Source organism: Mus caroli, unplaced genomic scaffold (genome assembly GCF_978045245.1).
Source record: "Mus caroli unplaced genomic scaffold, Mus_caroli_1 scaffold_2, whole genome shotgun sequence".
NCBI classification, from domain to species: domain Eukaryota; kingdom Metazoa; phylum Chordata; class Mammalia; order Rodentia; family Muridae; genus Mus; species Mus caroli.
This window is the reverse complement of record NW_028227257.1, coordinates 147,747,236-147,771,539: the sequence shown is the minus strand read 5'-3', so window position 1 is coordinate 147,771,539 and position 24,304 is coordinate 147,747,236. Positions and strand designations below refer to the sequence as shown.

General features: G+C 52.8%; 1 protein-coding gene across 5 annotated transcripts in view; it reads right to left on the bottom strand.

Moving 5' to 3' along the window:
• Ralgps1 (Ral GEF with PH domain and SH3 binding motif 1) overlaps positions 1 to 24,304 on the bottom strand; it is a 244,145-nt gene that overhangs the window by 7,812 nt on the left and 212,029 nt on the right. For 2 of the 5 annotated variants that reach the window (XM_085835002.1, XM_085835006.1), the window contains exons 11-16: positions 23,231 to 23,298; positions 13,705 to 13,831; positions 12,630 to 12,787; positions 10,428 to 10,479; positions 1,963 to 2,046; positions 807 to 912 (exon numbers count right to left, since the gene is read on the bottom strand). In XM_085835002.1, the coding sequence (XP_085691128.1) occupies positions 807 to 912; positions 1,963 to 2,046; positions 10,428 to 10,479; positions 12,630 to 12,787; positions 13,705 to 13,831; positions 23,231 to 23,298 (595 nt within the window). The remainder of the gene's footprint in view (positions 1 to 806; positions 913 to 1,962; positions 2,047 to 10,427; positions 10,480 to 12,629; positions 12,788 to 13,704; positions 13,832 to 23,230; positions 23,299 to 24,304) is intronic. The other 3 variants (XM_085835005.1, XM_085835004.1, XM_085835003.1) reach the window with 2 other exon arrangements.

Sequence of the window (24,304 nt, the reverse complement as noted above, 5' to 3'; positions counted from 1 at the left end):
GCCCTGACATCTTCACCACAGCTGGTATCTCTAGACAACTCTGCAGACAGGAGTCAACCAGAGCAGAACAGGAAGGCAGAGCAGATGCAGCAAGGAGAGGCAGCTTGAGGATGAGACTGCCACCCAAGGAGCTGAAGCTGACATGAGGGGCCACGGTGGCTGTGACATGAAGGCTGGTGGCAGGCATGATGATCCTCCTGATGCCTTGTCTCCATGCTTTTCCCACTGGTACTTGCATGCTGCTAGGGAGTGAGGGAGTCTACATGGGAGCACCACACAGTGAGCCATGCTGCCTACTGGGGCTGAGTGTCCAGGCCTTGTCTACCCTCTAGACTACCGCCATGGCTCTAACTTGCCCATGCACCCATAGGCTGGTTCTCTGCCACAAACGGCCCCAGGAGGAAATGTAGTTTCATCCTAAGTCACAGATAGAGAAACTGAGGCCTTTCCCCCCCTCAATGGTTACAGCCAGGCGTAGGAGCCCGGTTGGCAGGTGTGGTGGGACTATCAGGAGGTATGGCCTTGTTGGAGAAAGTGTGTCAGTGTGGACACGAGCTTTGGGGTCTCATATGCTCAAGTTAGACTTAGTGGGGCAGTACCATGTCTGCTGGCATGCCAACATCTCTCCCACTGCCACAGTAATGGACTAAACTTCTGAAACTGTAAGCCAGCCCCAATGAAATGTTTTCCTTTGTAAGAGTGGTCATGGTGTTTCTTCATAGCAATAGAAACTCAAAATAAGACGACAGCAGGCCTCGAGACCACCTGAGCCCACACTGCCTCTGATGAATGCATGTGTGACTTACTGCAGGCTTCCGGCCTTCCTTGAGCAGGGTTTTCCGTCTCAGAGGCCCCTCCATAGTGGGCACAGTGGCTGAGCTTCCCACAGTACAGGTGCAAGGGCTCGTGGGGCTAAAGGGAGACTCTCAGTTAGATACGGCTCCAGAGCAGCTGAAACCTGGTACCTTCCCACTCACTGCGCCTCCCAGGTGAACCTATGATGTTCCATAGTCAGAGGACTCTTGGTGTTGGGCCAAAGCTACCAAAGAAAGAGTAAGGTAAGCTTCCTCAGAAAGCTCTCACCAAGTTTCTCCACCTTAGCCTGCTTGCCGTGCTCAGGCCTATGGTTTATGCCTTGCAGGTCCTCCTCATGTTAGCAGGAGGGTGCAAAGTCATAGGGTACAGGGGGAGGGGGGCAGGAGCCCCACACTCCCAGCCTGCTCCCCTTTCCTCCTGGCTTTTCTTTCATCCACTCCATTGACATCAGGCACTGTCCTGGTGACACTGTCCAAGGCTTGTCCCATGCTTGAGAGTTTTGTGCTCTTGCTTATTGGATGTCCACCTGGCTTAACCAAGCTGGTCACTAAGCCAGTAGTGAGGTCAGACCCTGCTAAAGTCTCTTCCCTTATTCATGATCTGCAACTTAGTGCCATGGATGTTCTAGTCCTAGGTCCTAACCACATCTGGCTGTCATCCCACCTCTCCACCAAAGCCACTGTATCTTCTTTTAGATAAGAGCACAATGCTGTCTCTGGCCCCTGCTTCTATTCCTCTCTCCCCCATATCCTCACCAACCACACAGTTATTTCTCCACTAAACCTCCCTGGGTCCCACTGCATTTAAGAGGCAGGTAATATCCTTGCTCCTGTTGGATGTGGCTCTGAAACCCGTCTCTGGTTTCCTATACTCAGTGGATCTTACCCTCACTGAGCCCCCATTCCTACTGCCTCACAGCTCCATGTCTGGCTGGCTGGCTGGGAGCTTTGGCCCTGGGAATCCCTCTCCAGTCACCTGGCCAATTCCCATCATTCTTCCAGCACTGTTTTCTCTCCTGGAGGGCCCCATACCTCTCTGGAGCAATTGTAGCACCAGAGATAGTGTTATGATACATCTGGCACAGAGCCTTTCCCTCAGTAAACACCCCAAAACCGCTGTCAAATGAGAAAATGAACAAATGTATACCTGTAGACACAGCTCCGAGTTCTGGGAGAATTCCGAACTGGAACCCGCCAGTTAGGTCCCAGCGTGGCATAAAGACGTCCCCTGCTTCAGAGGAAAGGGAATTAATTTTAGTCAGTCTGGAAAACCCAGCTGATCCTTAAGGAGGCAGGAGCATCCCAGACAGTGTAGGTCAGCCCAGCCCCTCCCTGCTTCCTCCTTAGGTTCCTTGCTCCCACCACAGCACATCTGGGATCTATCTGGAGCCACCTGGCCAGGGAAGACTCATCCCACCAAGTATCCATCTAGGAGAGCACGAGGGTCTCACTGGACAATTTTATCAACATTTTGACTGTTCACCCTTCTCCCAGATCCTCCAAAGAGAATCTGAGGTGCGCTGTTGAACAGAAATGCCATGCTGTCCACAGGCTCCAAGACAAAAGCACGCACAGCATAGAATGGTAACCAATCTTGCACATCTGGCCAGGTCACATGCAGTGACATTCTCTAGGATGCTTCTGGATCCCGTTGCTACACTTCACCTCTGCACTGGCTCCTTGCTGGCTCCAGTGTCCTTGAAACTGCCTCTGGAACTTGATGGCCTCCAAGGGCTCTGACTCCAGGGCGTCCTTGTGGGCTTGGCCTGGCTTCTCTCCCCTGCTCCTCAGTCAGGGGAGTGTGACACTTCAGCTCCACTTCTTTGGGGTGTGGCAGGCACTGCCTGGCCCTGTCCTTCCCTATGAGGTATACTCTAGCTTCTGTGCTTGATGGCCAATGGATGACAGAACTGTCGGTATAGAGCCAGATAACTTCTCTCCTTGTCCAATTGTGTTCTCTGTTGTCCCCAGCTAGCCTGGGCTGCTGTTTATTGCCAGTGACTCTAGTGTATGTGGCCTGAGGACTGCCTCTCATTGCAGCCATGAATATCACACAGACTAGGTGTCTGTCCTCCAACTAAGGAGACATTCTGATTGCCATCTTGGGTCTAATATTCAGAAGCCCAAGTTCAGGGCTGGTCATCTGTGTTGGTGGTCCAGGATCAGCCTCTTCTGTCCGTCAGCCTTTCCTTTTTAAGTGCTGGTTAACCCAAGTCCTTGAGAGAGCAGGTCTCTGGGTGGTCATAGGCTCACCCTTGCTCTGTCCCCTTCTCCTCCATCCACAGCAGGCTGGGTACATGCCAATTCACTCTTTCTTGAGACCCATGCACCTGCTGTGATTGCCAGTGGGTGGAATGCGTAGATACCACTACTCCCTCTCCCTGACACATGTCAGCCTTGGCTGACCAGCTGCTCTCCTTGGTAGCTCTCCTTCCCAGCCATTGGCAGGGATTTCAGAGCCAGCTCTGACCAGAGTTTTCTCAAGTGCTGTCCTCTGTAGCTCTCTGTGCATGAAATATACCCCTTCCTCTGCTCATCAGGACTCCCACTCGGGAGTGGTAGCTTCCTCTCTACCATCCTCTTGCTCTAAGGTGGTAGGAAGTTAAGACTGTCAGAAGTTGCCAAGGTGGCGAGCAGGAGGCACTGCCTGTTCTGTGAGACCACCTGAGGCTGCATCCTTGATAGATGTTGCTAGAATGGACAGAGAGCAGCCTGAAATCCATGACTTCTGAGCAGTCTAGGCTGGTAGGCAGTCGGCACTCAGGCCCTTTCCAGGGGAGTCCAGTGTGAGAGACACAGAGCTATCTCACTCACTGAGGTCACACAGACCAGAGAGACTAAGGCAGCGGTGTGCATATGCACCGCAGGCCTTTGTTGACTCATTGTGCTAGTCCAACAGCATTGCTGTGCTTGTCCAAGCACTGCTCTTATCCTTCCCAAAGGGAGAAACTGAGGCTCAATGAGGAGCTATTTGTCCAAGGTATAAGCCTCCTACACGAAGATTTGAATAAAGGTCTGCCTGACTATAGTTCAAACTCCTCATTATGCCATCAGACATGACCATTTTACAGCTGAGAGAGGCAGGGGCTGAAACACTGGGGCCTACTCTGGGCACTGGGTCCATGCCTAAATTCTGTGCCAGACCTGGCTAACATTCCACTCTCCTATGTGTTGTTACTTTGAGTGTCACAGCTCCCACATCTGTGTCTGTGTCCATGTCCACGAGGCTAAACAGCCAGGAAATTCTTAGGTGTGAGGATCTTCTCGGGTCGGGTGGGGCACTTCTCAGTTCTGTGCTCTGCATGGGGCTGCCCAGCACTTCAGCATCTCTGCCTTGTCAGATATTTACAACGTGCCATCCGCATGCTTTCGAGAACACACCCACCCCACAGAAGGGGTGATGCTCTCATGTCTACTTGAGATGAAGACACCGAGGCCAGAGGAGATGCTGGCCTGCTGTTGAGAATGGAGGTGCAAGTGTCGAGCGAAGGCCTGCTTCCAACATGGGGTGAAGGGCCTCACTGTCCCACAGGGCAGGTGGACCTCATAGCCTGTCCCTGCAACCATGTGGCAATCCCAGGTGTGAAAGGGATTGCCAAAATCACAGGGCCCCAACTCCACAGCCATAGGAATCTTTCCTAGGATCGTTCTGAGAACATGTAGCTGAGCACACATTCTCAGACTCCCTCCATGGATTTGAGGTATACCACACCAGAGGCTCATGGGATGCCTGCTCTAGGGAAGATGTAGGCAAGCAACCAAACAGAACAGCTTATCCCACAGGGTTCCTAAGACAATGACAGTGACGATGATAGCGATTAGATGAGATGATGGCTACTGCCAGGCTAGAGGAGGTGGAGAGGATGGTGGGAGTGAGGAGGAGAGGGGGCAGGCAATGTGCTCAGTCAGCAGTATTCACTGCCTCACTGAACCACAAAGCACTACTAGGTAGGCACTGCTCTAGCCCTGCCTCGTAGATAACTCTGAGGCTTACAGGAGGGGAGTCACTTTGCCCAAGGCCACAACACTGGAAGAGGAGCCCAGGTGGAAGAAGCCTGTACCACCGGCCTCATGAGCACCTGGGCTGAGCAAGGCATTGATGGGTCCCTAGGTTTGCACCAGGTTGTAGGTGTCTCCAAGCTGAAGTTCATAAGGCAGCCTGCTCACATAGGAGGTGGAGGGACAGGAGACATCTAGGTGACAATTAGATCTAGGCCCTTAGAATCTTTGCCCTAGCAAAAAGCCATCTTCCCACACCACTCTCCTGTCTTAAATTCCCCAAACCGCACTGGGAGTGAAGCGTGGAAAGGCCACATGGCTCTGTGCAGTAGCAGTGCTGACCTCCCAGGCAGGCCCCACAGAAGCTGCCAGTCGCACTGAGTCACTTACAGGTGAGTCTCTCATTCGTGGGCAGGAAATGCCAACCTGACTCCCAAGGAGCCCCATCTGAAGGACTTCACTCTCCTTGTGCACATGGCCTTCTTGGGTAATGTCCTGGAGTCACTAAATAGTGCCTAGAAACCACACTGGTAAAACGCTGCATATTTCCCTGAGTGGCCGAGGGTAGATGAAGCCAGACTTCTCTCCTGGCCATCAGGACTTAGGTAGGCTGGAAATCTGCCTCAGTGGCTGGGTAAAACCACCGCATGTGTCTAGGCACTGTGAGGCATCTAATACCCTCTGTGTGCTGCGAGGTTCAGAAATGTGGGATGCAGTAGAAACAGTAAACACCCCAGAGATGCAGCAGCAAAGACAGGCAGGCGGAAGGATGGCCTATCCAGTTCCAGACACTGGCTCTGAAGGAGTTAGAACATGAAGCTGTGGGCTCCCCATGAAGCAGCTGCTGACTGACAGGACACAGTCTTGACTGCCATGGCTGTGGTGAAGCTCCAAGCCCAGACCCCTCTGTCCAGTCTTCTCCAGAGGAGTCTGCCAGGGGCCTCACTCACCTCTAAGGAAGTAAAGCAAGATATGGTGTCTTCAGAGAACCATATAATTAGTTTAGCAAGTCAACCAACTGGGCCGCCACCCTGTAAGCCTGGGCGAGGAAGCTCAATCCATGCACATGGGCAAGCCCACAGAAGCCCGAAGCCAGGGAGCCCTACTGAGGGCTAAGACCCTTCCTGGGCTCTGAGTTCTGTCACTCACACAGGTGGGCTACAGTGCAGGAACTGCTTGCTCCAGAGCTGGACCTAATTCTCTTCAAATACTGCAAAACTTGGGGTTTGGGAGATTGGACACATTTCCTGGTGTCCTCTGACCATATAAGGAAGGATGCATGTCTGAGACCATTTTGGGTGGCAGATCTGGCCCTCTGTTGCTACCATGACTCCCCTGTCGGCTGCTCTTGTAAGAATGGTGTGTGATTCCACTAACACCAACAGGAAACCTCACCCAGGGCAGAGAGGGATTTGCATCAATGACCTTACAAGGACCCTCCCCAGACTAGTGCTACCATAGAAGCAGTGATTGGTAGAAACTGCCTTCATTCCAGTCCATACAGAGTCTATGAATGGCAACCTGAGGCCCTTGTCTCTGGCATCCTTCTTGTTGGGCAGAAGCACCACTATGGCACACTGCTAAGAGTCCACACCCAGTCCTCCTGCAGCAGCTCTATACTTGGGCTGAGTGTTCATCATGTGTCTCTACTGCACAGCCAAGGAACTCAGAGGCCTCTGACATTACACTTCCTGGTCTCAAGCTAGCAGAACATAATGTGGAGAACCCTGTCCTGTAGAAGGCCCCCAGAAACTCTGAGCATTCGCAGGCCACCCTTCCCACCCCAGGTCATGACCTAGAATCTACTTTGTATCCTCACGCCCCAGGACCATCACAAAGGCTCACCAGAGTTCTTTTCATGCCTGTTAACTACCAACTCTCGAGAAGCTGCCTGAACCTACAGCTGATACAGGTCACCCCACTGGACCACCACTGTGTGTTGGGTGATGAACTCTTGTGTCCCCACTCCCTGCAGGGATAGAAGACAACCCACTATTGTAGAGAGAGCTGTACCACTTCTTCCTCTCTTCCACTAAAGGGACTCACTCTCTCAAGGCCTGCTACTGCTCACCACTGCCCACCCCCACTGTCCACTTCCAACCACCTGGCAATGTCTGTCTGGGAAGAGGGTTGGGGAGGATTTGTGATGAATTCTGACAGACTTGCTATGTCACTTCTTCAGAAACAGTCAGTGAACATTTCTGAGGACATCTTTAGGAATGCCAAGTGCCGACTACTTCTCTGAGTAGAAATGAGACTGACACATTGCTGAAGTTTACAGAATACGAGGGTGGCAATCCTGTGAAGCAGAGATAATTATGGCCAAGGACACTGTGTGTTTCCATATTCCTGTCTGTACCCACCTCATAACCCATTTCATTCCTCCTTTAAAAATCTCTTTTTAGGGGCTGGTGAGATGGCTCTGCGGGTAAGAGCACTGACTGCTCTTCCGAAGGTCCTGAGTTCAAACAAATCCCAGCAACCACATGGTGGCTCACAACCATCCCTAATGAGATCTGACTCCCTCTTCTAGTCTGTCTGAAGACAGCTACAGTGTACTTACATATAATAATAATAAAAATAAAAAAAGAGTAGTTTAAAAAAAAATCTCTTTTTAGAGGCTGGAGAGATGGCTCAGTGGCTAAGAGCACTGACTGCTCTTCCAGAGGTCCTGAGTCCAAATCCCAGCAACCACATGGTGGCTCACAACCATCTGTAATGAGATCTGATGCCCTCTTCTGGTGTGTCTGAAGACAGCTACAGTGTACTTACATATAATAAATAAATAAATAAATAAATAAATAAATATTTTACACCTCCCCCAATATATCTCTTCTTAAAAAAGACTTTAGCCCTAAGGGAAGTATTTCTGTTTTCATTTTAGAGCTTTTCAATCTAAGTATAAAAGTGGCCATTGGCCAAGCCTCAAGGCTGCCTGGTCTCTAGGGCCTGAGGCTGGCTAGAACCCAGCCTGATACTCACCTCCAGGTCACTGAGCGCTGTTGTGCTCTATACAATAAGCTTGTGGGGCCCTCTCCTCAGGGAGGTGGCACACACAACGAGGCTTTCCTCGTACCTTCACCCCCTGTCCAATAAAATCATACAAGATTAGACACACCCTTACTCTACTCCCTGCTCTGCTGTCTCTCTGCTGTTTACATTGGTGTCTGGCTCTGTTCTACCCTGGCTTGGATAGAGCTCACAACCAGGGCTTGGGGGGCTATGGATCAGGGGCTACCCAGTTAAAGACTACAGTTTCTGGACTCCATCGCACACTAGCCACACCCCCATCCCTCTTCATATCTTCATCCCTTTGAGGGGGCCCAGCTCCCTTCTGCACCTTTATCCCACATCTTCTGCCTCTGCTCTAGCATGCAGTACACCTTATAGTATCTGTGAGGATCTGGCAGGGAGGCTTTTTCTGGCAGATGCTGGCCTCTGGGACTGGCCAGGGGGAGACCTAGAATCCACTCATCTATGAAGAGGGGCATGTGGTCTGGAGGAGACCTGGAAGTGCACAGAGAATCCAGTGGGGCTGAGCACTGGCTGCCTGAAGGTTAGGATGAAAGGGGCTCAGGAAGTGGCAAGATGGTGACTGAACTGTGAAGAGACAAAGTGGTGCTCTTCTGTGTGCCCAGTCTACAGAAAAGCCTAGACTGTTCACACTCCTTTAGGGAGCATACTCTCTTTGAAGCAGGCACAAGAGCAGATTCACAGTGGGAGCAGACTTTCAGCTGGACCCCTGGGTAAGGGTCAGCTAGCTTCTAGCTCCTCTGGCCTGCCTGGGACTGGGTTCTGATGAGATGCAATCATAGCCCCACTGATATCTCCTCAGCCAAGAAACAGTAGGCCAAGATTCCCTCTGCAGAGCAGAGAAAAGGCTGCTGGAAGCAGGGCTGTTCAAGGGCTGGGCATATGCATAGAAGAGCCAGGAGGCGGCCAGTGCTCAGAGACAGTTTACTTGAGAGTATATGCTATAGAAATTCAGTGACCTAGATCGTACAAACTACTGCTGCCTGTAGTGGTCATGATGGCATACATTTCCACTGTGCAAGGCATGCCCCAGTGGCACCCTCTTTCCTGCTGGCTCCACGCTCAATCAGCACTGACAGGGCCCACAGAGCCTGCCTACGTGGTTCCTGTGCGGGCAGCCGTGCTAACTAAGCAGCTACTGAGTGACTGATGAGAGAAGAGGAATGGATGAGTGAAAGGACAAACAACGGAGGGAACACAACACCCAGGTGTGCTGCTTTGGATCTTGGCACCATGCCTGAGCATGCCGCTGGAGTGGCCAGGGGAGGCGCTGGGTTGCCTGTGGCCTTCTTTTACAGGGTGGCCCCAGGAATCCCCACCTGGACCAAGAGTTTTAGAGTCTGTCCCGTGGGGCCTGTGGGGTTCTCCTTTCACAGCTATGGAGCTGCAGGCAGTCTATGCATGGCAGTGGCCAGACAGCCTGTGCACAGGGAACGCCCAGCCTGGGCCACCAACGAGTCTCTCTGCTCTGTTGGAAGTGTGCAGATAGGATGACTTCTGGGCACTTTCCAATTACAGGGACTGAAGTCCTAGCTTCAAAAAAGGATCATTCACACCAGGTGCATGTGTGTATGTTCTGTGTAGTGTAGTGCATACCACATGCAGGTGAATGCAGACACCCAGGAGCATATAAATGAATTAAGGAGGTGTCTGCCTGTGTGCATGCGTGTGAGATTTGTGTTTAGTATATGCACACAGGTGTGACAGTGAAACTGTACATATGTAACTGGGTATAAGCATTGTATATATACATGCAAATGTGTGACTATGAATGAGACTGGGCATATGTAAGACTGTAACCATGGCCATGTCTATAGCTAAACTGTATAACTGTGCACATGAACACATAAGGCTATGTAACTTTGCGCATGTGTACTTGTGAGACCCTAGGCACTGGTGGAGGAACCATCCTGAAGGCCAATGGAAGCCTGCACCTTGGAGATCTTTTTCATCACTCTATTTCCCTGTGTGTCCTCAGACTTCTAGTCAACAAAGTGCCTTTCACCACCTGCACTGCCAAGTCTCTCTCCCTGGATTCCTGATGATGGCCCCAGAAGTATTGGGACATGGAATACATGCTGCAGGTGAATTCCTGATGAGAGGCGGATGGGAGCGTGCATACTTGGAACAGATGGGCTGATGGGAGTCACAACCACGCATGGTAGGGTTCAAAAATGTCTGAGGCCTGAGGCTGCACTGGTGCAATACTCTCAGGTATCACTAGATGGAGCCACATGCCCATCTCAAGACTTCCAACAGGCCTCAAGCTTAGAGGTCCAGGATTCATGGCAGGCCTACCAGGCTCCCAGGTCTCCTCTAGCTGGCTTGGACCAAGTGCTCTGAGTGTCAGCTGACAAAAGAAGGGAGGGAGCAGGTGGAGAGCCCTTTCTAAGCTTGTGTATACATCCACAAATGCATGAATGTGTCCACCTGTGTGCATGCGTAAGTGTGAGATTAGTGTTTAGTATGTGCACACTGAGGTGTGACCATGTAATTATGCGTATGTAACAAATGGGTGGGGGAGGGGCCCCTGACTCCAGCTCCCTGGGCCCTGAGAGGCCTTGCTGAGGCCACACTCACCTTTCCAGCCCTGCAGACATTTCTTCACTAAACTCTGAGCTCTCACTACTGCCTGGAAAAGGAACACAGATCAGTGAGCATGGCAGCCTCGAAGAGAGGGGCCTGTTTTCCTGGGCAACCAGTCACTGGGCCCCGGTCCCCAAGCTCACAGCATTCTGACCCTGTGGGTCACAAAAGAAGTTGAGTTTCTGTTGTTATGTCTGTCTCTTCTCTGGGGAGGTTCAAAGAACATTCAGTCCCACCGCTCTCAAGAGTACCCTCCACTCCCTTCCCACTGCCTACCCTCTGGCTTGGAAGGCTAGGGTCCTCACATCTGTCTGCACTGATGCCTGCCTGTTGCCCCATGGGCTCTCCTGAGGGCATAGGCAGGGTGAGCACTTCTGGCCCCAGGGACAGGTAGATGGATCTGCCTGCACAAGAGATGCATGGAGGCTGCAAGGGGATGTCAGTGCAGTCCCCTGCCCACAGTCAGTGCAGTTCCCTGCCCACAGAGTCAGCACAATCCCCTGCCCACAAAGTCAGAGCTGTCCCCTGCCCACAGTCATTGCAGTCCCCTGCCCACAGTCAGTGCTAAGGCCTAGACTGGGATCCTTTGCCTTCCAAGTTCTTCCAGGCGCACCTTCTAGAGCTGACCATGGTGTGCTAGGCCTGAGTGGGACAACCTGGCTCACGAGGCCTGGTGTTAAGTAAGCAGCACTCGGCTTCCCTCCTGGCATGTGCATCTGTGGGCCTGGCCTCTGTATTGTCTTAGACTTTGTAGGCTCTAAAGCTCAGAGCCCTGCTAGAAAGATCTCTAAGACTGAACAGTGGGAAAGGGTAAAGAGCCTGGCCTGAGTAGAACCCCTATTCCTTGCTGTATGGGTTGGGGGTGGGGGGAGTGCAGCTTAGCATGACATCCACCAGGGCACACACTCTGCCACTTTCTCAGACCTTTCAGCTCAAGCAGAAAATGTCCTGAGTTCCCTGACTTGATGAGCCGGAGCCAAGCAATCTTGTGATCTCCCCTGGATGCTGGACAGCACAGCACCTGACTGGCTCTCAGGAATGGCAGCCCAGATTCAGGCACAGCTCAGAGTTTCCTGGATATCAAACAGCTGCTCTGAGCTCAACTGTGCATTCATGGAGTCTCATAAGAACCCAGGTCCCATCCTATACTCTTAAGATGAGGTCCATGAGTGGAACCTACGAGGCTGAGGGATCAGTGCCCAAGAACACAGCGAAGGCTCAGAAAGAGGCTTGATTACCTTTCCCTAGCTCAGGAGCCTGAACCACTTCTTCCAAGCCATGCCTATGAGCCTAAAATGCAATGTCCACACTTCCTACACTTTGGCCTGTGTCCAGACAGGATGAGCTCTTCTGAAGACATAAGGCAGGTATGAGACTTCATCACAACATTGCTAGGAGGCAGCTGCCCTGCGCTAAAGTTGTTCCTGACTCCCACACCAGGCATAACTTCACAGGGACATTGTGGCATGAGATGCCCGCCTGGTGTTCCTGCTGCCTGCTTCTCTAAGCTCCTGGCCCTCTGCCCCACTGTCTTCACCAGGTCCAACAGCAGCCCACCACTGTTGCTAGGGCGACTTTGCTATGTAAGGCAGACAAATCACACAGGGACACTGGAAGGCAAGGGCCATCAAAAGAGCACTGGGCTGGTGACAGCAATCATAGGATAGTGTCACCTGTCACAGATGACCTGAGATCTCTGAACGCAGTTCTGAGCTAGCCTCAGCCCCTAATAGTAACATTTCTCTGCTGGCAACAGCAGCCCTGTCTCTGTAACTCTGTGTTACAGACACTCTGCCTGCCTCTTTCCAGTAGGGTAATGCCATTCCTGAAGTCTTCGTCTTCCCTTCTGTTTCCTCTGGGTACAGCTAAGCATACAGCAGGAAGCAATGGACCACCTACCTACTGCTCCAAGCAAGGCTTTGGACTCCCCCTGGGACATAAATGCCACCAAGGTAGCAGCTGGCCTCAGGGGTTGAGGTGGACTCAAGTCTAGCTTCCTTCTTCAATCTGACTGTCCATTTGGGGACCACCAGAAGAAGGCCAATCCAGGGCTCTTCCTGCAGCAGAAGACTCTTGTAGAGAGCCATTCTTTAAGGGTGAGGGGCCACTGGGCACAGTACAGTGACACAGAGACAGACACAGAGCACAAACTGGGCCTGCTGCCCCTGCCTGTGTGCACAGGCCAGAGACGCTTACCTAGGGAGAGTCCGTTGGTGATGGCGGTGGAGGAAGTGTGGGTGAGGCCCCTGCGGGGGCTGCGGGACTCTAGGACACTGTCGTCCAGCAGGTGCCTGGCCTTCTCCGATGGGAATGTCGCACTCTTACTTTCAACTACACTCAACTGACACATCAGACTGGAAAACGGAGAGGAAGAGAGAAGCAGCTCCTTATCCTGGGAGCACAGCGGCGCTGGCCCCAGAAACCAGAGCCAGAGCCAAAGCCAGAGCCAGAGCCAGAGCCAGGGACTTACTGCTGGAGACGCCTTTGCCCAGAGCCCATTGGTGCACCAGGCTCAGCCTCTTCTTATGGTGTGACCTTGGGCAACTCACATCCTTTTTCTGAGCCTCAACTTCTCCCTCTGTCAATGGAGACTAATGCTGCTTGCCCTGCCTGTGTCTCAGGATGATGGTGAGGCTTGTGAGATGAGGCCAGGGCGACGGGCCCTTAGGCCACCCTGAGGAACATCAGAGCTTCGTGACTCCTGCTAGATCTACAGTGAGTATGGCAGCAGCTGCTCAGAGGTTTGCATGGGTCAGTGAGATGGTGACCATGGGTGTGTGGCAATGTCTGGAGAAGAGGAGGCACCAGGGACCCTACGCACTTAGTCCTGCTCTGGCCTCTGAGTTCCACAAGGACCAGCCAAGAGGCAGGGCATCTGTGCCTTAGTGCTAGGATGCAGGTGGAAGGAAGGATGGAAGGAAAGGAGGGAGGAAGGGAGAGGCAAAAGGGTGCCCCAGCTGGGCCCCCAGAGGGCCAGTGAACCAGCAGGTACTCAGACACCTACTGCTGCCCTGAGGATAGTCTTGGGTGTCTGCTGGACTCAGTTCTCCCTAAGTGAGCTGTCGACTGAGCTTTTGCACAGTTCTTCACTAGCTACTGAGCCCAGGTCCCTTGCAGGCGGCATACAGACTGCAGCCTGTTGCCTCTGCATTCCCACGCTCACACCAGCCTTAGGAGAGTGTGTCTGCCAAGAGCATCAAGAGCTTCCAAATGAGGATGGGGAAGGGCCCAGCCTTCCTTCACCCCAGAAGAGAGTTTCTCAGTCACCCACTTGTTGCCCAGGCTGTGGCTCTTCCTGTGTCTGGGGACTGGCGGTGTGGGGAGGCTGCCGGCCACAGATGTATCTGGACAGGTGGGCCTCCGGCGGAACCTGGCTGAGCTGGAGCCAGCAGAGGGGCCTATGAAAAGACCAGAGAGAGAGAGAAAGAGAGTTGGCAGGAGTTGTGGGGCTGAGAGTAGGGCAGTGGCTCAGGGGAACTGGGCTCCAGGCTTGTACTATAGACCTTTCTCCAGCTGTTATGTGTAAGACACATGAAGCCTACAGCCATCACATACTAATCCTTCCCTCCCAATGGCATCAACTCCTAGAGTGAAGGCCTGAGGTGCCCAGTCCAGTAGCTTGGTAGCTCTGCCAGGCAGCCGGCTGAGGACCCACTCACAAGAACAGAACCAGAAGCATAACCTTAAGGCAAAGGCCCTTCCTGGACTTCGCAAGCCCAGAGAGGTACATGGGAGGCCTTTAGCTGGGCCAGCTGAACTGCACCTATGCCTCTGTCCACACTACTGTCCTTGGCCAGGACGTGCATGCTGGCACTGGCTGCTCGGGTTCTGCCTCTCCATCACAGGATAGAACAGATCTGGGCTGTCCTTAGAGCTGTGCCTGCGTGGTCACAGGCGATCTGGGCACCAAGGCCCAGGCTCTCAGTTGGTCCTACAGTGCCCTGAGGAGGATCCTCTGGCCTACATTCTGAGACATAGGATGCCTCTGCTTCTGAGGATACAGCTAGCGCAGCTGCTGCACAGAGAGCGAGCGAGGAATGAGCAGCACTCAAAAAAGCATTGTTTTGCTTTTGCCCTAAGAGAAAATTCCAGAGGGTGGAGCCCTTGTTTATCAGCAACTCTAGGAGGGTGATAGCCCCGTGGCCTGAGTCACTATGCTCCCACCCTGCCCCTGCCCTCTAAAGGTCAAATCACAAGGATCCTCGCCTCTGCAGGAGGCCTGAAGTTCTGCCCAGAGGCCCTGATGCTGAAGCAGAAGTGACTATGGTGATAATCAGCGCAGGCCACTGCACAACTGGGGTGGTACTTTGGTGCTCTGGGGCTGTACTGCGAGCCTGGAGGAGAAGGCAAGTTTATAGATCTGCTACAGACTGTGTGCTGCAGGCCTGTAGGTTGGGGCCGAGTGTCAGGGGTTCAGAGTGCAGGTGCTGGGCAGATGGCCTTGAGAAAGGACAGAGAGGTCAGCACAGCATCCACTACGCATTGGTTGTAAGCAGCACTCACAACACTCACGCCCCAGCTTGCAGACTCCAGCATACTTGGGGTATCAGACGTGGGGAGCCCTAGAGCTGTACGGCAGCCACATGGCTGCCGTCGGCTGCTGCCTCCCTCCCATGGCCACTCTGAGGACGCTCACTCTCACTTGGCTCCGCGTAGCTCTTGCCTTCCAACTCTGCTCATGCTTTGAGTTAGCACAGCCTCTCAGAGTTGCCTTGGCTGCTTCCACTCAACTCTGGATTCTCTCTCCAAGGCTAGGCCCGGATGCACCCCTTCCCTTTCTGCTTTGGAGCCCTGGGAGGCATGCCTGGCCTCAAATGCCCCTGGACCGGCTGGGAAGAGTGGGCGGGGGCCCCCAGCGGAAGAGCTGTGGCCTCTAGGGCCTATGTCAGGGCTGCTGCTGCTCTCTGGGCTCAAGGTCTCAGCCCCCTCCTCCCCCACATTCTCCTAGCATTGCTGACCAACAGCCTAGGTCTGACGGGGAAACAGAAGAATTTCCATTCGGCTGGGACCCAGATGAGGGGCCTCTGCCAGTAAGTGACACCCTCTGCTACCCAAAAGGCCTCATGTTCCTGCCCTTCTAAGCCTGGGGTGGTGCCCAAGTGACAGTGCCAGCACACGTGCCTTCTGAGCTGGGTGGCCAGCACGCTTGTTGGTCATGTCTTCAGGCAGGATAGGGGTGGTGACGAGCTGGGGCTCTGGTCTACACAGCAGAGTCGATATGGCGTACACAGCTGGAAAAACTGACCGTGTGGCTTGACTATCTCAAAGGATTGCTCTATTTTTCCTCAGCATAAGTTTTCCATGAATAATCTTTAAAGCTCCTTAAGTGGATGTTTCTTCAGCAGTTTTATAGGACCATATGAGAATTGACAGTTTCTGTAGGCAGCCAGATATGCTGAAAAAAATCTGGTTTTCATTACAATAAACCAACATACTGCCCAACAGACCACTCACTGATTGCAAATCAGGAAAACAAAACAAAACAAAACAAATGCCCTTCTACTAACTGCCTCAGAGTGGCCAGCACCCCCATGGTGTGTGGTGACAGAATGGGACTCTGGTCCTGGAGTCAGGGCAGCCTGGGCTCTTATCTGTGTCTGGGCTTACAGGTGGAATGGCCTTGGGAGGTCACCTCTAAGCTCTGGATCTACATGAGGGATAAACCCAGTCTTTATTGCTTCCCTATAAAGAGTCAAACATACACTGTCTCTCTTTTTGCCACAAATGTTTAGGAAGCTCAGACCCTGGGGCTGCCCCTGGGCGCAATACTGCAAATTCATGATGCTCTACCTGCATGGGAGTAACAGCTGACAGTCAAGAGGGGAGAGGGCAGCCAGGGAGCCTCGCCCAGCAGCACACGCATTCTGACGGGATAGTCATGATCACTATGGCAAAAGCACCACTTCCACCACAGCATGACAGGGACAAACAAGCAGACAATGACACCTCTAACGTGGACTTAGCATCTGCTCCCTGCCACAACTAATGGTACACACTTTGTCCACTTCACATTATGGACGTCTCACAATATTACAGAGCTTTTGGGAACATAGGGGAGTGATCAGACGAGACTTCTGGAAGGTTCGACATTCTGCCTGGTACTTGAGTACCAATGACACAGGCAGAAAAAACAGTGTGTGAAAGGCTCAGAGGAAAGACAGCAGGGCCCCATCAGAGACTTGACCCCACAAAGTAAGGTACTCAGACTCACATCTTAGGAAGTTCCTCTGGCCAGAAGAGTCACTGGTTGTAGGCATGACTGGAAGCTGCAGGTTTTGAGGGAGAGATATGTACAAGAAGTGTCTGGGGGTTGGCCAGGCAGGGAAGGAACTGAGAGTAACCCTCTGTGTAGAATGGTGTGCACCTGGGGCACAGATCTGGGGGCATGTGTGGGGTGGACATCCGGAGGCAGATGGGCCCACATGGCTGCGAGGAGAGCCCACACTATGGGCAGAAGAACCTCTTCTCAAGATGTTCTGGCCAGGCTCTGCTCTGGGCTAGCACTGTCTCATTCCAGCTGGCCTTTCCAAATCTCACACATTGGAAAGTAATGGGAGGCAGCTGTGGCAGAGAGGAAAGTAGCAACTTGAAGTCACAAAACTTGGGTTCCAGTCCCGCCCCTAGCCCCAGCTGGAAGGGGCTCGTGCCATCGCCTTCTTGGTATGCTTTCCCCAGGCACTGTGCCATCTGGATCTCTAGTCAGTGCAACTCTGAGCCTCCAGAGGCCAGGATGGGGTGTCACCCAGCTCAAGGGTTCTGTGGCCTCTGCTGCCCACCTGCTCCTGTGGAGAGCCTTCCTTTGAGGTCCAGAACTCAGCCCTTTTGGATCCTCCAGAGCCCTGAAGCTCTTGGGCCATCCAGGCCCTCCACAGTCTTTGTGTGGCAACTTTCCTCTGGCCAGGTCTCTGGCGGGGCCTGGGAGCCACTCATTTCTATGTTCACACACTCTGCTTTTCACACACGTAGCTCTCATGGGAGCCAAGCTCTGTCTCTGTGCAGAAGGTCCAGCTCATTTCCTTTTGAGAAACACGGTTCGTCATCTCTGGGCTGAAGGGGCACTGTGTTCTCCTTGCAGCCTCACAGGCTACAGAGGGGACTTCAAAGGCTCAGAAGCTGTTGGCACTCAAGGTGCTCGGGCTTCTGCAGAGCTATGGAGCTGGGCGGATCAGGCTGGAGTCCTGTGCCACCTGCTTCTAGCCCTTGAGCTTCCTCAGAGGAACCCATTCTGAGCACGAGAAAGGTTTGCAGAGGAAGGGCATTAGTGGGACGGAGGCCCCACCTCTTGCCTAGGCTCTTTTCATCAAGCATTTCACTGGTGAGACCACACAGACCACAATGGCCTTGAAAGATGTCTCCACACTAGGGCCAGGGCACTGTGAGTTAGTGTCTCACTCAGCCCTGAGGATGTAAGGGTGACAGCAGGCTAGGGCAGCAGTGGCCACAAGATGGTAAGCTGCACTCTCACATGTGCTAGGATGAGGGGCTATCCTGGCCTCCTGTGGACGACTCTAGTAAGAAGAACTTGGACAGCATGGACAGTTTGAGAGGATCTTAGCGGGAAGCTGCCGGGGGGGGGGAAGGTGGCTCTGAGGGGGCTTCAGAGGTCCAGGAGTGTATTTGTACAGCCCTGGGGCAGTTACAAATGGCACTGTGATTAGCAAGTTGAGGGATCTGAAGAACTGTTCAGTGAGGGAGGCCATGCTGCTGCTCTGTTGCCACAGACGGCCAGGCCTGAACAGTCCAGCTGGATGAGGCAAGGGGACCTGACACAAGGTAAAGTTGGTGTTCTGCTTCCTACAAACCTGTGTGACTCAAGGTATCTGTAGGAAACTGGGTGTAGGCTCGGCATGCAGGGGAGAGAGGAGAAACAGGAGCTCACGGCCATTTCCAGCTACACAGGCCCGTGCACACACATACAGACACACACAGAGACACACAGACACACACACACACACAGACAAACAGAGACACAGACACACAGAGACACACACACACACAGAGACAGACACACACAGAGAGACACAGAGAGAGAGACACACACACACAGACACACACACAGAGACAAACAGAGACACACAGATACACACAGATACATACACACACACAGACACAGAGACACACACACAGACACACACAGAGACACACACAGACACACAGACAGTTACACAGAGACACACAGATACAGACACATACACACTCACATAGACACACACAGACACACACACACAGACACACACACACAGACACACACACACAGACACACACAGAGACACAGACACACACACAGACACACAGAGAGAGACACACACAGACACACACACACACAGACATACACGCACACAGACACACAGACACATACAGAGACACACAGACACACACACACAGACACACATACACACATAGAGACACACACACACACAGAGACACAGACACACACACACACAAACACACACACACAGCTTTACCTATAGGAAAGGCAGAAGCATGCAGGTCTGTCATCTATGGCATGTCTTAATGCCCTGAGCAAGTAAGACAGGATGATGGGCAGAGCCCGCCCTTCTTATACCTGTCATGTTCCATATGTTAGACAGAGGTGACAGACCTGTCCTGACCCCCAACCCATCCGTTGGCTCTGCAATCTGTGATGTGTGAACCTGGGTGAGTACTCTTTGCCTACAGAATGGGAGTGGGGTAAGAGTGGAAAAGGCCACCTGTCTGCTGGAAGGCCCAGAGGACTCTCCAGGCAGGGCCTGGGTACACTCTAGTGTGCATGTGGGCAGACTTGGAAAGGTGCTCCATCCAGGTCAGCTGTGATGGGGATGAGAGACAGGGCTTTCCTTACACACACTGCCTAGAGTGCTCTACAAAGTCCTTGGCTGCTTCAGGGAATGGCAGGGCCTCTGACCATCTCTCCTTGAGCCTGGACCAGCTTCAGAGGAAGGCTAAGGTGAGGCTGCCTGGCTTTGGAGGCTGGTTCATGGAGAAGTCACTTCACAGTTTTCTAGCTGCCCTCCCACTGTCTGCTCTGGGGACAGTCAGCTGCCAAGCAGGAGCCTGCTGCACTCTGGGGAAGCTTAGGCCACTGTAAGAGGCTGCAGCTATGTCCTCCTGCTGCTGCCGTCTCACAACAGGTACCAGTCATGTGAGTAACAACCCTTCAAGTGACTCCAGTCCCAGCCCTGCCTACCCTGATGCTGACACACAGAATATATGTGTGACATTAAGTGCTATTTTATGTTCTAAGTTCTGAAGTGGCACTGGGGCTGGGACTAGATGTGGGTCCTTGGGTTCCCACCTGGAGCTCAGGTGGCAGACTCATACTGTCTCTCATTTAGATGTCATTAGAACCTGCCTGAAATGGCCAGGAACTAACATTCCCAAGAGGCATTGTGCCGGTAGCAGTGTTTCTGCCTTAGCAGTCTCTGGAGCTCCTGCCAAAGCCCTGTGATATGAGCCAGCCTGAAGACTTCCTGTGCCAACAGCTTAGAGATGCTGCAGCCAGGCTCTGCGTCTAGGTCTGCTGGCCTGGCAATAGCGCTCTTGCCAACAGGGAGTAAACATGGAGTCAGAAAGGTGTGCAGAAGAGAGGTCAGAGGCAGAGGCCAGGGCTGCCATTTTTTTGAACTAAAGGATGACTCTGGAAAGGAAACCTGTCCCCAGGGGAAGCCATATGGGGGCAGCTAGCAAGGTCTGGAACTGTCTTCACTAGTTCCAAGACATACACAAACATTACTTGCCTCTGGGGGCTGGGGTGGGCAACATGAACATTACATGTGATTTTTTTTTCTCTCCAGGAAAATATTATTTCATTTATAGAAACAGCATCCCACGGAGAGGGAAACTGGAAATGTGGCATCCCTGGCCATTTTTTTCTCCACAGATCAAAACCAGAGTTCACTTCCTCCGTTTCCTTTCTCGCTGTCTCCTTGTGGGGATGGACTGCCCACATGCTCACTCCCCAGAGCAAAATGGGGGCAGCTCTTGGCAGGGTTCTGGGGCCATCAGAGGCCAAGAGAACAGCTGTAGAGGCTGCTGCTGCTGCTATATTAACCAGGCTCTGAGGAGGTCATGGCGATCCGTGCAGGGCTAAGGTCTCCTAGTCCCTGGAAGTAGCTGGTTAGAGAAGAGTCATAAACAGCCCCTCACACACACCATCTTGGTCTGCTCTTCACTGGCTTCTTTTTGGCTCCAAATGTGCCTGCCCTTGCCTACTTGGCCTTTGCTGCCTGTCTCCCCAGCTAAGACACAAGCTCCCAGAGGCTGAGGCCACTGCCAGGTACCCAGTTCACAGCAAGTGCTTGTTACACACGGACCTGCAGCCTAAGAGCCTTGTGCAAACGAAGGTGCACATCTAAAAGCTTTTCCTTGGCAAGTGTGGGGGTATCTAACGACCAGGCACAGCTTTGAGCTGGAGCCTAGCCCCTCCTGAGGAACAGAGGGAGGCCACGTTCTTCCCATTCTTGGGACTGTGAGAGGCACATTCCTGTCCCTCAGGCCTGTGGAGTTCCTGCCACGCAGCTCAGTTAAGTGCCAGAGCCCAGAAGGCTCCCTTGAAGCTGACCCTCTGACCACCCACTGTAGGAACCCTGGTATGCCATGACCCATGCTGTGGTAGGGCTTCTTATCTTTCCTCTGACACTTCAAGGGGGGAAACCTGAGTTAATGAATGGCTACGAGCTTTCTAGAAAGTCACTGGCTCTCTGGTGATCAACATAAACCCTGACGTCCTGCTTTGGGACTGAAGCCAGGGATTCGGAAAGTTGGTGGAAAACACTCCTGTGAGCTGAGCTCCCTCTGCTGTGCAGGAACTGCTGGGCTCAGCACTTTTCTGGAAGGTTGTGCAGAGTCAGCAGCCAGCCCTCAAGGACAGGTGTCCACAGGGCCCAACAAGGAACTCTGAGGCTAGGGCTGAATGTGTGGCATCAGATTCCCCCAGAAGTCTATGCCAGGCTCTAGGAATTCCACACCCAGACCTGTCTCTCAGGGGCTTTACTCTGTTGGAGAAGACAGACATAGGGCAAGTGAGTACGCAGATGACTTGGGTTAGGCCATGCAGGCTACTGCCACACAAGGTCATTGTATGATGTAGGGCCTACAAAGCCCTGTGAGAGGCTGGGCAGGAAGTAAACCCAGCTTTGTAGGCCATGGGGGCCACATCCCCCCCAAAAAAATCCCAACTCCACAGCTGCACACACAGGCAAATATAGGAACATGTGGCCAGATGTCATCCTATACAGAAACCAGGTGAGTCTGTTTGGTGTTCTGAGCTTGCTGCCCCAGTGAAACCAGACCCAACTGGGGTCCTAGGCAGTGTCACTTAGCTAAAGCCTGGAGGCTAACTCAGTGACAGAATTCCCTTGACAGCCACAACCTCATCACAGTTCCCTAATGAGAGAGGTCTGGGCTAGATTCTGCACAGGTGTCAGCAGCAGCCCTGTGGTAGAGTGTGCAGTGCTGAACATCTTGGAGAGCAGTTTGTCTGGGGAAGAGTTCTAGAATAGTGACAGATTAGAAAGTAGAAACCTGACCAGAACCATAACTCTCTGAACCACCATTACCAATGGTCCTTTGCAAGGGAAGACAGCAGGGCTTTGAGGAGACAGTGGGAGACACTTAATATAAGGGTCTAGAGATGCCATGAAAAATACAACCATAGACAACCCTAACTCAGCAGCCCTGGTGCTTCCAAGGCTCATGAGGAGCCCAGAGGTACAAAGAAGACTCTAGCTTACCACTCAGAGATAGCAGAGGCTGGCACAGAAAAAAGCCAAGGGCATATTCCAGAGACAGGACAGAGGCTGTGCAGCAGGGTCAGGGCAGGAAGGAAGCTGCCACAGTGTTTCCTGAGGGTTCTGTGCGCCTGGCCCTACCAACATCTACCCCAGCATGGAGTAAGGAGAGGCTGACCTGAGTAGCCCAAGGCTGAGACTGGGATGGCGTGACCCCGTGACCCCAGGTAGTAGTCTCCACCTACTTCTTATGCTGGGCACCTGAACAACATTTCAGTGCTGCCCGGCTGGGAGGATGGTTTCATTCTCTCCATTTTACATACAAGGAACACCCAGCCCAGAGGGACAAAGCTGCCTGGCTAACGTACGGTGGCCCAGAACCCAAGCTGGAGTGATGGAGAGCTACAACCAGGAGAATGTGCTGCCAGAGGTTCTCTAGCCTCTCCCCAGACAGCGATGCAGATCAGCCCCCAGCCCTAGGAGCTGGCTGTACAATGACTGGAGAGCCACTGTTATGACAGTAACAACCAAGCAGCTGACACCAAGTACATCCTGACAGTGGACAGGTGTGGACAGAGCACAAGCCAGCCCTGTGCTCACCCCAGTACCATGACAACAGTCTAAGAGCAATAAGAGTCTTCCCTCCCACCTGTAGATAAGGCTATGGAGGACCAGAAAGACAGAGAGACAAAGCTAGAGCCTTGCTCTGCCGGCAGATTCCTGGAATCCCACTGCTGGTGACAGTATGTTTCCCTCAGAGATGATAGATCTAATGTACCTGCTACATCCTGGGTACCCCTCTTTGTGACACATAATTCCAATAGTTGGGGTAGACTGAAGGGACAAGGGTCAAGGTGGTCTAGGGGAAGATCACCTTGTGCAAGCTTCTAAGTTGGGTATCTGATCTCCTGGGGTTCCACAGGCCGTGTGGTGGAAGGTGCTGTAAACAGGGACAGTTGAGCCTGCCATGCAGTGAAACCCAACTGTGTTCTTGGGATCCATGTAGGGCTTATCTTGGCATCTGTCTAGGCTGTGAGCAGTTTTGTACCATTTGAGGAGCTATGATACCTGCAAGATCTTCCTTGGACGAGACTAGTCTTGGAGAGCTGCTTCCTGGTTCGATTCTGAGTGACAACCTGAAACCAAAGATTTTCACAAGGTCAGAGAGCCCGGGTCTACCATGGGGCTCGGGACAGTGGCTGTTCAAGAGTCACAGAACTCAGGAATACTCTGAGATCTGCTTTGGGTCACAACTCTTCCTCCCACGGATGCCTCCAAGGCCCTTGCTTGTTTTCCCACAACCCTGTGACTGAAGCATGTTTTAGAGCCTAGGAAAGCAAAACCATGTGGCTTCCTCAGCCAAATTCATGGCACTAGTGGGTGGCAGGCAGGGATGCTATGATGGAAAACAGGCTCCATAGGACTGGACTAGCAATGTGAGGGAATCCTTTCATGGCATGGAGATGGCCCTGGGCAATGAAGGGAACCTCCTGCCTCCTTGTGGGAAATGGAATACTAGGTGATCCTGGACTTTCCAGACAGCAGGACAGGACCAACCTCCAGCTCCTCCGCACATGTAGAAGGACAGCCAGTCAATGGTATCAAGACAGTGGTCCAGCTACATCTCAGACCTTGTCTCACAGAAAGAAAAAGGAGTGACCCCCAGATCACCTCAGAAGGTGGCCTCTGAGCAGAGGAGGGGCCTATAAGAACATGAGCTGAGCTCAACAAAACCTGAATATCAAGGGGATGAGACAGAGGAAGCAGATGAGACAGGAGACTCAGGACACGGAACCAAATCACAAATGGAAACCAGAGGGGACTGGCTGAACACTTTACAGGAAACAGGACTGCTGGAGGCTGAGCAGCCAATCACAACTGCTGGGAAGCAGCTCAAAGAGGAGGAGGAAGAAGAGGAGGAGGAGGAGGAGGAGGAAGGCAGAGAGCACCAAGTACAGGGGCCCTGGAAGGGGAAGCCAAGAATGGGTGTGGAAGAACGTGAAGGTGTAACAGTCAGGGCTGGTCTGCAGTGCTGCAGTGGGGAAGGCACCCTGTGGGTCTGGGAGAGCTGGGAAAGGCTCTCCTCTCTGAGGTATTCTTACTGAGCTTCAGAATTTCATGGACTTGTTCCCACCTAACAAA